General features: G+C 54.1%; 5 protein-coding genes across 5 annotated transcripts; 3 read left to right on the top strand and 2 right to left on the bottom strand.

Moving 5' to 3' along the window:
* Positions 1-1,247: 1,247 nt before the first annotated feature.
* Positions 1,248-2,126, top strand: J4E79_000213 (uncharacterized protein; the record flags this gene model as incomplete). The annotated part of the gene is made up of 1 exon (XM_049349130.1): positions 1,248-2,126. One exon carries the CDS (start codon positions 1,248-1,250, stop codon positions 2,124-2,126), a length of 879 nt encoding a protein of 292 aa, XP_049215917.1.
* A 1,253-nt stretch (positions 2,127-3,379) lies between these two features.
* J4E79_000212 (uncharacterized protein) lies at positions 3,380-4,004 on the top strand (the record flags this gene model as incomplete). Its single annotated transcript, XM_049349129.1, has 3 exons — positions 3,380-3,440; positions 3,473-3,774; positions 3,804-4,004. The coding sequence occupies 3 exons, from the start codon at positions 3,380-3,382 to the stop codon at positions 4,002-4,004; spliced, it is 564 nt and encodes a 187-aa protein (XP_049215916.1).
* Positions 4,005-4,838: 834 nt separating this feature from the next.
* Positions 4,839-6,440, bottom strand: J4E79_000211 (uncharacterized protein; the record flags this gene model as incomplete). The annotated part of the gene is made up of 2 exons (XM_049349128.1): positions 4,839-6,040; positions 6,098-6,440. The coding sequence occupies 2 exons, from the start codon at positions 6,438-6,440 to the stop codon at positions 4,839-4,841; spliced, it is 1,545 nt and encodes a 514-aa protein (XP_049215915.1).
* A 1,142-nt stretch (positions 6,441-7,582) lies between these two features.
* J4E79_000210 (uncharacterized protein) lies at positions 7,583-9,132 on the bottom strand (the record flags this gene model as incomplete). Its single annotated transcript, XM_049349127.1, has 4 exons — positions 7,583-8,088; positions 8,177-8,919; positions 8,968-9,039; positions 9,089-9,132. 4 exons carry the CDS (start codon positions 9,130-9,132, stop codon positions 7,583-7,585), a joined length of 1,365 nt encoding a protein of 454 aa, XP_049215914.1.
* A 2,543-nt stretch (positions 9,133-11,675) lies between these two features.
* J4E79_000209 (uncharacterized protein) lies at positions 11,676-12,716 on the top strand (the record flags this gene model as incomplete). The annotated part of the gene is made up of 4 exons (XM_049349126.1): positions 11,676-11,767; positions 11,915-12,212; positions 12,272-12,299; positions 12,475-12,716. 4 exons carry the CDS (start codon positions 11,676-11,678, stop codon positions 12,714-12,716), a joined length of 660 nt encoding a protein of 219 aa, XP_049215913.1.
* Between the last annotated feature and the right edge of the window lie 149 nt (positions 12,717-12,865).

The raw sequence follows: 12,865 nt of genomic DNA, 5'->3' as shown, positions 1-12,865 counted from the left end.
GAGTAAGGCGTACTGCTGTCAGTCGTCATTACAACTTCTCATGTCGTTTCAATTTCCACGCCCGTTGCTGTTGTCATGTGTCGCCGTTCGCTCTTGCCGTCTTCGGAGCACGTCTCGCAGCTGCCTCGATTACGTGGGCCAGACAAGCCCAATGACAGCGAGGGTTCGTGCAGTTACCAGGGGCCATGCAGAACATAGTTCCTGTCGTGGAACCCTCCAGCACATCGCTCTTGCCTTGCCACGAACACTTGCATTCTGCCCCCGATACACGAAATCCACGTCGGCTAGTATTCTGGAGGAATGCGCTGCAGGGAGCTCGAAACGACCGTTGCCCGCGTCGCGTCGACGTGTTCAGACGAGAGCTTTTCGATGCTCCAGGTCGGCGGTGCGCAGGCTTGAGAAATAGCTTTTGGCCACCTCACCTTGCCGCATCGGAGACTTTTGTACCTTCAACAAATGCTCTTTCTCTCCTCCCCTGGGCCTCGCAGGGACCGACGCAAGACGATGCTAGCGACAGGTTGATTCCGGCCTCTGGAATGCGATGGCAATGATGTGTAGCTGCTGGAGCGTCTGCAGTGGCGGCACCTCTCAGCTTGGATGGACGTCCACTTGCAACTAGGCGGGAAGCCAAGCACTGCACCAGTCGGGCTATATAACCATCAAGCAGCGTCGAGGTACGTCTCACGCGAGACCTGTCGTCACTCCTGACCTGTGTACCGGCCCATGATTCAAGCAGCATAGCTTGCGCCGGAACTCCAGGCTGAGCCGAACAAAAACAACCATCTTCTTCCCTCAGCAGCGCCAGCGAGGTAAGCTCCAGAACCGCGCGTAGCATCAATGCGTCAGCACGTGTCCTGTTCACACCACAGCTGGGGGAGGCGTAAACGAGCGGGCGTCGTATACGGCGCTTAGGGGCATGAAACGGTTTGGTGCTGACCGTGCGATAGGCTTCCTTGACGAGTCTCGCGCGGGCGCTTCTCACGATCCCTCATGCAGATCTCTGGCTATTTGACATCCTGCCGAAGTCAGACGTAAGCTGGATCCTTGCTTTTGCCAAAGCGAATGACCATCCGAGCTTGGTCACACAGAGCTAGACAACACTCAACACGATTCGGCATCTTGCCGGAGCTACGGGATCCACCACCTATACATACGCCATCAAAACCACTCGTAGAACAGAGCAGAGCCACGCCGAGCGCTCATCTCCGCCGACCGACCGCGAGCGCATCGAGCGCATCACCGACGATATGCCACCCGCGAGCGACTCCTTCATGCCCCTCAACATTGAAGACGACGTCGTGCCAGAATGGCTGGATACCTTTACTCTGGTTGCGCCCCCAAACACCGATCTATGGAGAAGGCCATCTTCGGGCGACATCTCAACCGCTCCCATGCTCTACACTGCCTTGAGCAATCCCTTCATCGTAGCAGAAGTCACGGTCAAGGGAGACTGGCAGCTTGAATGGGATCAAGGAGGGCTGGTAATATTCGCAGGCGCACCGCCGGGACAGACAGCGACGGCATCAACAACCGCGAGGCCGACATTAGAGGTCCCAAATGTTGCAAACATCCGGTTGGACGACAGCGCGACGCCGAGCTCCGCCATCTCTCTCTCGCAAACCTCAAGTAATGAGAATGTTGAAAGCTGCGGCACGACAGCCTCACACAGCCCAACAGACGAGTCAGGACCCAGCCCCCAACTAGAACGTGGGCCGCCACCTCCATACGACACTCCTGCGCCAGCACCCAAGTGGGTGAAAGTCGGGCTTGAGTTCTGCGGCAACGTATGCCACGCTACAGCTGTAGCCGCCAATAGTGAAGGTGCCGATTGGTCTTTGAGTTCGCTTCCTCCGCTTCAACAACGGCTCAAGGAACTGCGCGTCAAGATGGAGCGCATCGGCTACGCGCTGTGGGTGTCGTACGAGGAAGAACCGGGGATTTGGAGGAAATTGAGAGAAGTCACTTGGTTCTTCTGGGGTGTAGAAGACAAGGCCGTACGCGTTGGCGTCTACGCGAGTCGACCTGCAAACTTTGGCATCACCATGTGGGATCACAGACACCGTGTGGGACTCAGCAACGAACAGCGAAATTTATACGTCGAATTTGAAGATCTGGAGATCCACTAACCAGGCACGCCGCTCTGTTTATTTCTGTCGGTCTATCATTGCATGCAGCGGCTGTTCGTGCAGCCCAGGATCACGAGCAGATGCTCTCTTTGCTTCACACATCCCTAGCATGTCTACATCTCTAATCGTCTCTTCACCCCTACTTCGTAATCAGTTTTGAGTTTCGGTTCTATGTACCTATTCGCTTTTCGCCGTTCGCGGCGTTGCCTCGGCGCTTGCCACCATCTTCAGCTCATCGCAGCGTCGCATCCATCTGTGGCGACAATACCTGCACTGCAACTTCTCGCATACATATAGGGCTCATCTTACTGTAATCGCCTCTTTTTCTCACGGATGATAGATCGCGACGAGCACAGATCTGTAATCCGTTCTCGGCTCTGTCATCACATTCCAGTTTTGCTTGCCATCTAGCATCTATCTATTTATATAACAACACAATTATTTGGTACCCGTTTCTACACGCTCTAACGCAGGGTTCTCAGTTCAACCTAGACCTCGCGTAAGAACGTGAGTCGGATGCGCGTTGCATGTGGAATGGTGATGATCGGTACTCATGCGGAGCTGGCACGTTTGGTGTCGCGTCTTCACGCCGCCCCGGTGCCGTTCACAGACGATGTACAATCAGCACACCAAATTCCCAACGAATGTGAGGAGTCACAGTCTTCGTTGATTCAAGTACTTGAATGGCAGGCCCAAACGATGTGTGCAAACGACAAAGCTGATGTTGAATCTCACAGCTTTGAGCGACATGCTACTTCCACGACGAGTACCACGGACTTACGGATACGGTCCATGGCCAATTCCCACTGAGTGCTCACGGAGATTAAACCTCGATTCTCTGCTCGCTTTGAGGAGCTAACCACTCGATCCTTCCCGGTTGACTGGTCTTCCACCCAGAACTCCGTAGGGAACAACGATGTTGCTTGTCTATATTCTCTTGGGCCTTGTGTGCCATGCAGCTTGTGGATACGGCCATACCATGAAGGGTCGTCAGGCAGAGTATACTATGACCAACGACGCTCACGGGAGCTACACCACAGCATCGTTGGTAGAAAGAACGACTTCCTTCCCTGCATCCTCATCCAATGCGGCCAGCACTCAGATATCTAGCCTTCAGCCATCTCAGTCCGTACTACCGGCCAGTGTGCCCCCCACAGTTGCCTGCTGGGCGACACCGTACTGCGATTCTATCCTCGTGGACTTTGCGCACTGCTACAACATCTCTGGAACGCTGAAAAGTCCCAATGGCGACGATGGACGAAGCGAAGTTTACCAGCGTTGTCTCTGTAACGACCGAGGAACTGTGTACAAAGAGTAAGCGTCCCTCGAATCACCTCCCTCTCCAGCTTCCTCTAACCGAACAAACAGCATCCTCACAAACTACCAAGAGCAAAACAGAGACAACGTAACGCAGTGCTACGCATGCATGAAGCAAGCCGGCATCGAAGTAGACAAGAACAGCGAACCCAGCCTACAAATGAGGTACAAGATCCATAATTTCTGCAACACCGCAGTTCCGAATCTGTACGATTTACTCGCTCTATTCCTCGTGTGGCTCAAGTCCACCGACGAGCCCGTGGACAACAACACCGAGCTGGGCAACATACCCTCGATATCTACTCTAGCCGATCGCTTCACAAAGACAGATGTAAATCAGGCTACTACAACGGTAGCCAGCTCGGCTTGGAACACGGAGACGTCATGGCTGGCGAGTACGCTTACTTCCGGCGATATGATACCGACGCAGTACTTGCAGCAACTACCGAAGCACTGGCCGTATACAAGCTACGGCGCGGCAAGAAAGGCAGGCCAGACTACCTCGTTCCCGTTGACAGACCCCAATTCGACAAGTCAAACGGTGGCATGGCTATTCCATGAGATGCTGTGGAATCCACGACCGCTTTTCACTCCGCCGACAGCGAGAGAACAGGTGTATGAACCAGGGCTTGCGGACTGGACACCGGCGTTCTCGAAGGGTGATGCCCTGACTGCTATCCCTTCTACTTCCGCCGCACCGGACATCTCAACGACGAACGTCGAGTCGAGCACTTCGGATCCTACGGCGACTGCAGCATCAGAAGGGACGACGACGGTAAGTGCTTTCACGACGTCGACAACCGCTGTTCTTTCAACGTCCGTCATCATGTCCACGTCCATGTTGATAGCCTCCTCTGTTGCGATTCTAACAACGACGACAACAACTTTACCGCCAACGTCTTCGTCTCCCCCATCTTCTTCTTCTTCTTCACTCACCTCACAAGCGCTCGTTCCCAATCGTCCAGAGTACACACAATACCCTGTTCTGAGCAAACCACACGATGCGAGAGACGTCACGACTGCGTCATCTCAAAAGGCACTTGTAGATGCCATGGCTGGGCCTAGGCAGGAAACTGGGGACGAGGAGTCAATTGAGCAATTGTGGGGTGAGATAAGAAGGGTGAAGAAAGAGATGAATCGCTGATGTTCGATCGCGAGAATGCAACAGAGGGGAAGATGTAACAAACAAACCAATATAAAGGCTATTCGTGTCATAATTACGTATTAACTATCTGTACTACTTATATGAACCACCTCCCAAAATGAAGGGGTTTTCTAGACACGCTTTATACCGAAAACGCCAACCCATGCCCCTATATACAAGTCCTGTAATGAGACTCCATGAAGCGTATATACATAATGCCGTTTACTTCTTCTTCTTGGCCTTCGGCTTCACTACCGCTTCACCTCCGCAACAAGGTACGGGCCAATGACGCAAATAGCGGTCCAGACCACCATCGCACTCTCAACAACAATCGTGTACGGCATCTTCCAGATAGGCACCTCCTGCAACCTGACGTAAATCGCGTAAAACGCAACGTAGAAGAAGTGGTAGACAAGCATCCAAGGGCGCGTGATCAATCCCGCAAGCATGCCACAAGGTTCACTGACGCTCTTTCCGCCGCGCAGGAAGTACTTGAAACAGCCCTTCTTGATCAGCTCGAGGTACTGGTTGTTGGCGGCGAAGAGGCTGTATAGAGCCATGGCCAGGATGTTGATGACGGATGACCCGTCCTTGCGCTTCCAGTGGAAGGTTGACATGGCGGCGAGGACGGCAGAGGTGTCTTCGAGTGTGGGTACGTTGGTGGGGGAGAGCAGGTTGGATAGTAGGACGACGTCGTTGAACGCGACTGTCATGCCGCCGCCGGTCAGGGGATGACGCATGTTCATTGAATCGCCGAGGAAGATGAGGCCGGCTTGTTTCTGCGTCGTAGGGGGTAGGAAGCTGTTGGGCATGGAACGTAATTTACCCGCTTCGATTGCTTTGCGGAAGGCGGGCTGGACGCAGGCGGGAAGTTGGGGCAGCGCGACATTGAGCATGTGGTTCTTGACACCCCCGTTCTTGGGGCTCGCCGACGGCAGGTGCTCGGGTATGTCGACAAGAATGCGCGTCTCGTGTGTGCCGATTTGGTAGATGAGGATGGGGGGTGCGTCGGCGAGGATGACGTGGCCGTGGTTGGGCATGGGCAGCTCGGCGTCGATCATTTCGAGGCCCCAGAATTTACTGCGCACTTGAGGTTGGTTGGGGATGTATTCTTTGCGGAACTTGGAGGCGTAGCCGTCGGCTACGAGGGTCACGGCGCCAAAGTAGTAGTCTTGCTCCCCGGCGGTTTGACATGATACGCCGACGACCTGGCCGGTGTAGTCGCTCTTGACGACGGATGTGACGGTGGTCTCGACGACGGTGACGTTGGGTGTAGACTGGGCCTTTGCTCGCAGTTTGGAGATGAAGCGGCCGTGGTGGAAGGAGCGTCCTTCGGGTGCTCTCGAGGGTCCGGAGGTGATGAGGTTGTCGGGGTAGGGGATGTGGACCTCCTCTTTGCCGTAGAAGATCTGGTAGCCGTGGCAGGGTATCGCATCGATGTCGTCGAGGCAATCTGGGGCTTGCTGTCAGTGTTTCACCCTAGACGTGTGCTAGGAATGATTCAACGTACCCCTCATGCCCAGCTTCTCCAGAGCATTGACACCACCCGGCTGTAGCAGCTCTCCTACAATCCTGTCCGGCTCCTTCAAGCTCTTCTCCAGCAGTATGACACTTCGGCCCTGCTTGCCGAATGCGACAGCAGCTGCGCACCCCACGATGCCTGCGCCAATGATGACGACATCGGCTTCATGGTGCACGCGCCGCCTCTCTTCGCGGGAATCGCATGTGTGTGTGGCTTCGATGGTAGGGACGGATTGGGTCGAGGTGCCTCTGTGTCGCAGCTGGGGGGACGGCGAGGCAGAAACTCCAGGCGGGAGCTCCGCAAGCTTGGAACCGGAGTACATTGTGAGCATGCTTGCGGTTGCTGGGGTCTGTGGAAAGACCCTGTTGAGTGAAAGGTAAAGTTGATTGCGCAGAGGAAGGTGCGTTCCAAACTCAGTGGGGCGGGTGAGGCGCCGCGATAAATACTGGGCGATGTGCAGCGTGGAGAAGGAGCGTGTGTGTGGAGAGAGTCAATCAGCCTCGTCGAAACGTCACACGGGCGGCGCGAGGGTAGAAATAAACTTCGCGGAACGTCAGGTCTTGTGCAGATCAAGGGTCCGGCATGCAACCGCGTCGTCGAGAGAACGAATCCGAGTGGCGACCTCACGATCTTAAGCCGCGAGATTGATTGCAGGGATCGCGCTCACCGCCATGGCCCTTTCTGCCAGGGGTATCACTCCCGCCTGGGCGATGTGGTGCGAAGATCATCTGATCTTGTCGGAATCCGATCGTGCTCGGCTTTTCCTCGAACCATGGCTGGTCTTCGGGCGGGTCTTCGGTCTGCGGAAGGTGTATGTGTTGTTCGTGAAGGGTGATTGTAGGGTGGGTCGGCAAAGACATGCACCTGCATAACATTCACGTGTTGGCTACCAGGCACCCGCATCAAACTTAGAATCGTCGCAGGCACACCACAGCGACAAGTAGTCGATGCAAATCTCCTCTCTGTGTGGTATATACGTTTCGCACAAACTCTATACATTGGGAATTCAGAAAGCAACTCTGCCGAGCTGAGTATATTCAAAGCGCTGAACAAATGGCGCCGCGTACGCTACGGTAGTTAATAGAAATTACAAATAAAGCCAGTACATGGTGTGATGTAGGTATATAGTGGTAATGAAGCAAGGATGCGTCTCGTCGTGGTGAACCTTCCGTCTTTTTGCCTTTGCCCACACAAGTCCGATTAATCCCCGAATCGTCCAAGCCATTGTGTCGTCAATGTGTGCCAGATAATCCGCCCAAACGAAGAAAAGATAGGAACGAAGAGCCCCAAAGAATGTGCCAGTACGCCTCCAAGGCCCAAGGAAACGTTTCGCCAATAAGGGGCCTCCGCAATGCGTAAAAATTGGAAGGGACGACCGGTGGAAGTTGTATGTACATATGTACGAATATACACAAGATCATGAGTACGTCTTGATGTGTTGCTGAAGCCTGGCAGTATTGATATTCAAGGCGTCTAGAAGGCAGAGCCGGGGCGCTGGCTCGAGGGGGGGAACATCGGCGATGCCATCGGGGTATCGACTTCCATGATGGTGGATTGCCGGTCAGCGAATTGTGTCTTGCCGTCGACAGGCTGGGCTGGGCCAAGGTGCGAGTTGCGGTAGTATGCCTCGTAAAACTCGCTCAGTCGAGCATCCTGCCCCTGTTGACCCGGTGCAAGCAGGTTGCTTGAGTGGGGACGGCGTTCCGCCTCGTCGTCAGTAGACGCAAGGATCGATGTGTGGCCGGATTCGACTGTTGAGGCGGCAGAGGCTGAGCGGCCCGGCTTTTGCTTTTGCAAAACCTGAGTATGCGAGTCCTTCTTTTGCGCTGCCTCCTGATAAGCTTGGTATGCTTGGAAAGTGCTTAGCCGGTTGCCACTGCTGTAGATGCTGCTCGCGTCGCTTCCGTCTCGTTCATGGTGTGGCGAGTAGGTTCGTGCCTGTAGTTGGGGTTGGAGAGCGGGTGACGAAGGTTCAGAGTCTTGGAAGAAAGTTAGGGATGCCCCGGTATATATCTACTAAATGCTAAAAGTACAACAGACAACGCACCAAGAAATCGCGTTACCTACTCGGCTCGTGGACCTGCACGCGAGGGTAGTCGTACTCGGGCGATGGAGAGCGAGACTCCTTCCGCAAAGCATGGCCAGGGATGGATGGCAGCTTGGCTGTGGGTGGGTTGTGGGGCGAAAGCGGTGTCGGTGATTGACCAGGCGAGTTGTGGTAGGATCCTTGCTGTGACTTGATGGCGTTCGCATCTCCGGAGTGGTGCGATACCATGAGAGCTGGCGCGTATTGCTGACGGTTCAAATCGGCTGGTGACATGGACCGGGGAGATGTGAAACCGTCGCTGTCGCTGTCGGAGCCACCAAAGTCAGGAGAGGTGGTACCACGCGGGTGACCGGGCGAAGGAGGAACTTGAAGAGACATGTCGACAGCGCCGTTGTGGTTGCGTCTTCCACTGAGCTCGGCCTCAGATGGGCGGAGCTTCATGGTAGGCGGTGAAGCTCGTCGTGTGGAGGGTTCTTTGGTGGCGTTGAGGTTCAGGCTGAGCATGCTGTTGTTGTTGGACTGTCCCTTCATGAGCGGCGAGTTGACGCTCCCTCCGACCAAGGTGCTGGTGCTCATTGTTGGGTTATCGCCCATGACAGATCCTGCTCTTGAGGTAGGTCGCGACTGAGCGACTCCGGCGTAGAATCCGGCCTCGATGGCGCGAATACCAAACAGATCACCCTCATCCTTCTCGCGTTGGTTCAGTTCAACAGTGTCCTCCTTGGGTCCAGCCTCTAGCTCGGTTTGCTTCGCTTTCTTCAACCTTGCTATTGTTAGTTCACGTCAAGATGGTGTCAATATTGGTACTTACTTCTGACGGTTGTACAACACCTTGATGAATCCACCGAGGATAGTAATGACCAACAGTGACAAGAAGACAACACTGTGCAGTGTCAGTCGTGGTAACACTCTATATCGTCCTAATGACTTACATGTACTTGTATGCCAACTGCAAGTCGCCAAACCAGTTCGACATTATGATTAATACCTCGCGATGGCGGATAGTGCTCTTGGATTATGAATGTAATTTGCTGATATCCTCGTAGGCGGTACACTGGATGTATAGGCTAAACCGATTACTGTCGATCCAAGTAGTGTCTATCGTCGCATAGGTAGCGAAATGAGTGTCGGGTAAAAGTCGTGGGAATCCAAATAAGGAAGGCGCAGTGCAGGACGATGCTCGGAACGAGAGGACGTGTATACAAGATACACAAGAAAGAGTGACTGGGGTTGCAAGTCCTTGGAAGAGCGATGCAAAGACGAGCAGAGCTACGGGGGGATAAAGAGTAAAAGAGCGTAGCTTCAGAGGCGCGCGCTGACTGCCTCAGTAGTTTGGCGCTATCTACACGACGTCGGCACGCATGGTTGAGATCTAAAAGCGGAGGCGACAGCCTAGGTCCTCATGCCCGCTCGTGAAGCGAGCGTCGAGGCCAATCAAAGCAAGCACGGTGCCCTAAACGGAAAGCGATTCAGGTGCGCTAACGGATTTAGTTGAGGGTTTGTTTGAAGGCGTTGTGACCCGGCATGTCCATGCAGAGCCAGCCCTGCCCTCGTGTCAGTGCCCTCCGAAGATTCGGAAAAGCTCTTAAGCTCTTGTTCGATGTCAGTCTGGGCGCTCGTACAGCGTAATGACAAGTCTCTCTCCACTGGCATTGATCCATCCGGTGGTGTGCTATATGCAAAGTAGAGGGCGTGGCGCTGATGATGCCATGGCAATAGGAGCGGCAGTGACGGCAACCGAGCAGTCAGAGCCTGTGATGGCACAGCTGTGGCGCATCAGGCGTGGAGCCATGTCGTGTTGACGGTTCACCTAAGCATGATTCGCTTCTCGTCCCGTCGTGCCCCTGACGGCGAGTTGGGATAGCGAGAGGAACAGGCATGGCGGCTGTTCAGGCGGCCTATTCGGTCCCACTTGGATGAGCTTGGCAGGGGAACAGGACTCCAAGTTGGACCTGGCGCCTGCGGAACTGGCCACTGCAGATGCTTTTTTCAGCACAACGTGCCCGACACCCACGCAGGGCATCCTTTTCTCGCGTTCTCGCCATGCGATGCCCATCTCCCGGAGTGCCTCCGCTTACTGCAATCTCCCGGGAACTCGGCAACAACTGTAGCATCGATTATCGATCTCGAACCTCCACTTCGAGTCGATCAGCATGTTCAGTGTAACGGTCACAGTCAAGACCTCAAACACCAAGGCGCGTGTTAAGAACGCAAGCGATGCAGCAAGTGCAGGGCGCAGCTGCAGTCGATCGCACGCTTGCTCTGAAAGATGCGTGACAGGAGTAAGACCTGTCGCACCAGGATGCAATGGGCCAATATCCGTTGAAACGAAACGTTGGCTATCCGCTTCTGACTCCTCCAGCGGCGCGGTAGCTTCTGTCACGACCGATGCATGCAGAGGAACAGAACCCTGTCCCGCGGTGTATAGCGAGTACGATGTGCCTTAGCACGCGGTTGCCGACTTCCGGACAGCGCTGCCTTCGGCTTCAGATGGCAGTAGACAACGACTAGGTACCAACAAATAAAGCACATGCATGAGAATGAGCAGACTGACAATGCCATTATTCTCCGGCGGCAGAGGAATGAGATGCCCTCAGCATTGCTTGGAAATACGGCGACCGTTGGCGGAAAGAGGGTCAGGCATCCGCTTGGCGGGACCTGGAGTTGAGCGGTTCCACTATTGCCAGTCCACCTCGTACTTTTTTTTCGCGCCGGCGGCGCCGCCTATGCCTATAGTATGAGCCTCAGGGACAAAACCTCATCTCACCCTGTTATGCGAAAAGGAGTAGGATGCCAAGTTGGAAATTGCATCCTCTGCACATGTCGCCAGTGGGTTCGACATGACCAATCGTGGGTGCCTGGCAAAGGTTCCGTCGCGCTATCGATTGTAACTTTCAGTCCGGGGCGCCATCACTCGGACAGCCAAGTGTGGTGGTGTCATAGAGAACTTAGGTCCCACGGACGGGACGTAGGTCATCACCCAAGGTTCCGCTCCGTCTTGTTGTAAACAGTGCCAAGATCCCCTACTTGCCTATGTCCCCTGAACCGCACGATGGCTTCTTTTGCGTCGCGTGTCCTCAGTGTTGAGGCCTGGAAAATGCGCCTCCAATGTGACCCCCAGAATCGCGCGAGCGCCGAGTTTCGGCTCGTGTATGTAGTGAGGCAGAGAGAATGTCTACTCTAATCCATACTTCAATCTCAACACCCAGTGGCCGCGCATCATCTTCGCGGAGAACGTCCAATAGACCGTTATGAAGAAAGTCACAGGCACAGCATCTCAAGCAAGCTTACGGCGTATAACAATCATTTTCAAATGGTAGGAGCGACTCAAATCTTGGGGATGCCATGCGCACAGCTATTAAGTATTCGAGGTGGGAGGTCTTGGCAGCTCGCGATGTATGGCGTCATACGCACCCTGTCTAGTGGCTACCCTTGTCAAGGGCGCCCCTCACACACTTTCCATCCTACTTAGCACGAGTCCGCCGGCTAAGTTGGATTGCACAACAACCTACAGCTACAATGGTCTCGTCTCTTCAGACTTCCGATAATTCCAAAGTCGTCAAGACTGAGCCACTTGACAACAAAGACGCCAAGTGGGCGACACTCAAAAAGTAAGTATTCGGCTGTTTTGGGCGCCTCAAGCCATTCTCAAATGTCACCAATACATCTCAGTCTATGGCACTCACAACGAAATCACGCCGGGGCCTCGCCGGATCTCTGCATCACCCATTAGCCAACACTTTGCTGACAATTTCAAGAATCACCTATACTGACCCAAAAGGTGTTGAGCGCACATGGGAATCCGGAGAACGTCTCACGCGACCACCGGGATCTGACATTGATGGCGTAGGCGTTGCAGCCATCCTTCAGGACCCAGCGAAACCCAACGATGAACCTCGGATCCTGCTGCAAAAGCAATGGCGTGCGCCCGTTGATGCGACCGTCATAGAAGTTCCGGCTGGCTTGATGGATCCGAATGAGACTGCAGAGTCCTGTGCCATCCGTGAGCTCAAGGAGGAAACGGGCTATGTCGGAGAACTCGTCCCAGATAAGACTGTAAGAAATCCATTCATCTGCCATGCAAGCATACGTTGATAACATCTCTCTCATTCTAGTTTCGGGTGACTCCAATCATGTTTAATGGTAAGTAGTGCTCGGAGATGGCGCTTGCGACGTCAGCAGTATGCCGCTCCTTACCCTTTTCTTTTGCATCCTGAAAGCTTCGTCGTAATGATGCCACACAGGCAACGGCCGTGCACATTTGACATACGAACGCCACACATACATATCAACATTACGCACACTAATATTCATCCAGATCCCGGCTTCTGCAACACCAACCTCAGGATGATTCACGTCACAGTAGATATGTCTCGCCCGGAGAACCAGAACCCACAGCCGGAGCTTGAAGAGAACGAGTTCATCGAAACCTTCTCTGTCCCGCTGAAAGATCTATGGGATGAATGTATCAAATTCACGGAACAAGGATACGTTATTGATGCAAGAGTCGGTTCATTGGCGGAGGGCATAGAATTCGCGAAGAGATGGAAGTTGGCATGACTAGCCGACAAGCCTGCGAGGCACTCTCGTTTATGAGGTACCACTTCATAGGCATCTATCAAAGAGCTGCTAGACTGCTACAGAATCTGCCGCGTATTCCTCGTGTACCAAAATGTTCTCACCACATAGGCCACAGACGACAACTGTCG

This window comes from Alternaria viburni (genome assembly GCF_023758015.1).
Source record: "Alternaria viburni strain BMP 2772 chromosome Unknown scaffold_1, whole genome shotgun sequence".
Taxonomy (NCBI): Eukaryota; Fungi; Ascomycota; class Dothideomycetes; order Pleosporales; family Pleosporaceae; genus Alternaria; species Alternaria viburni.
The sequence above is the reverse complement of the archived record's forward strand: the minus strand, read 5'-3'. Positions and strand labels throughout refer to the sequence as shown.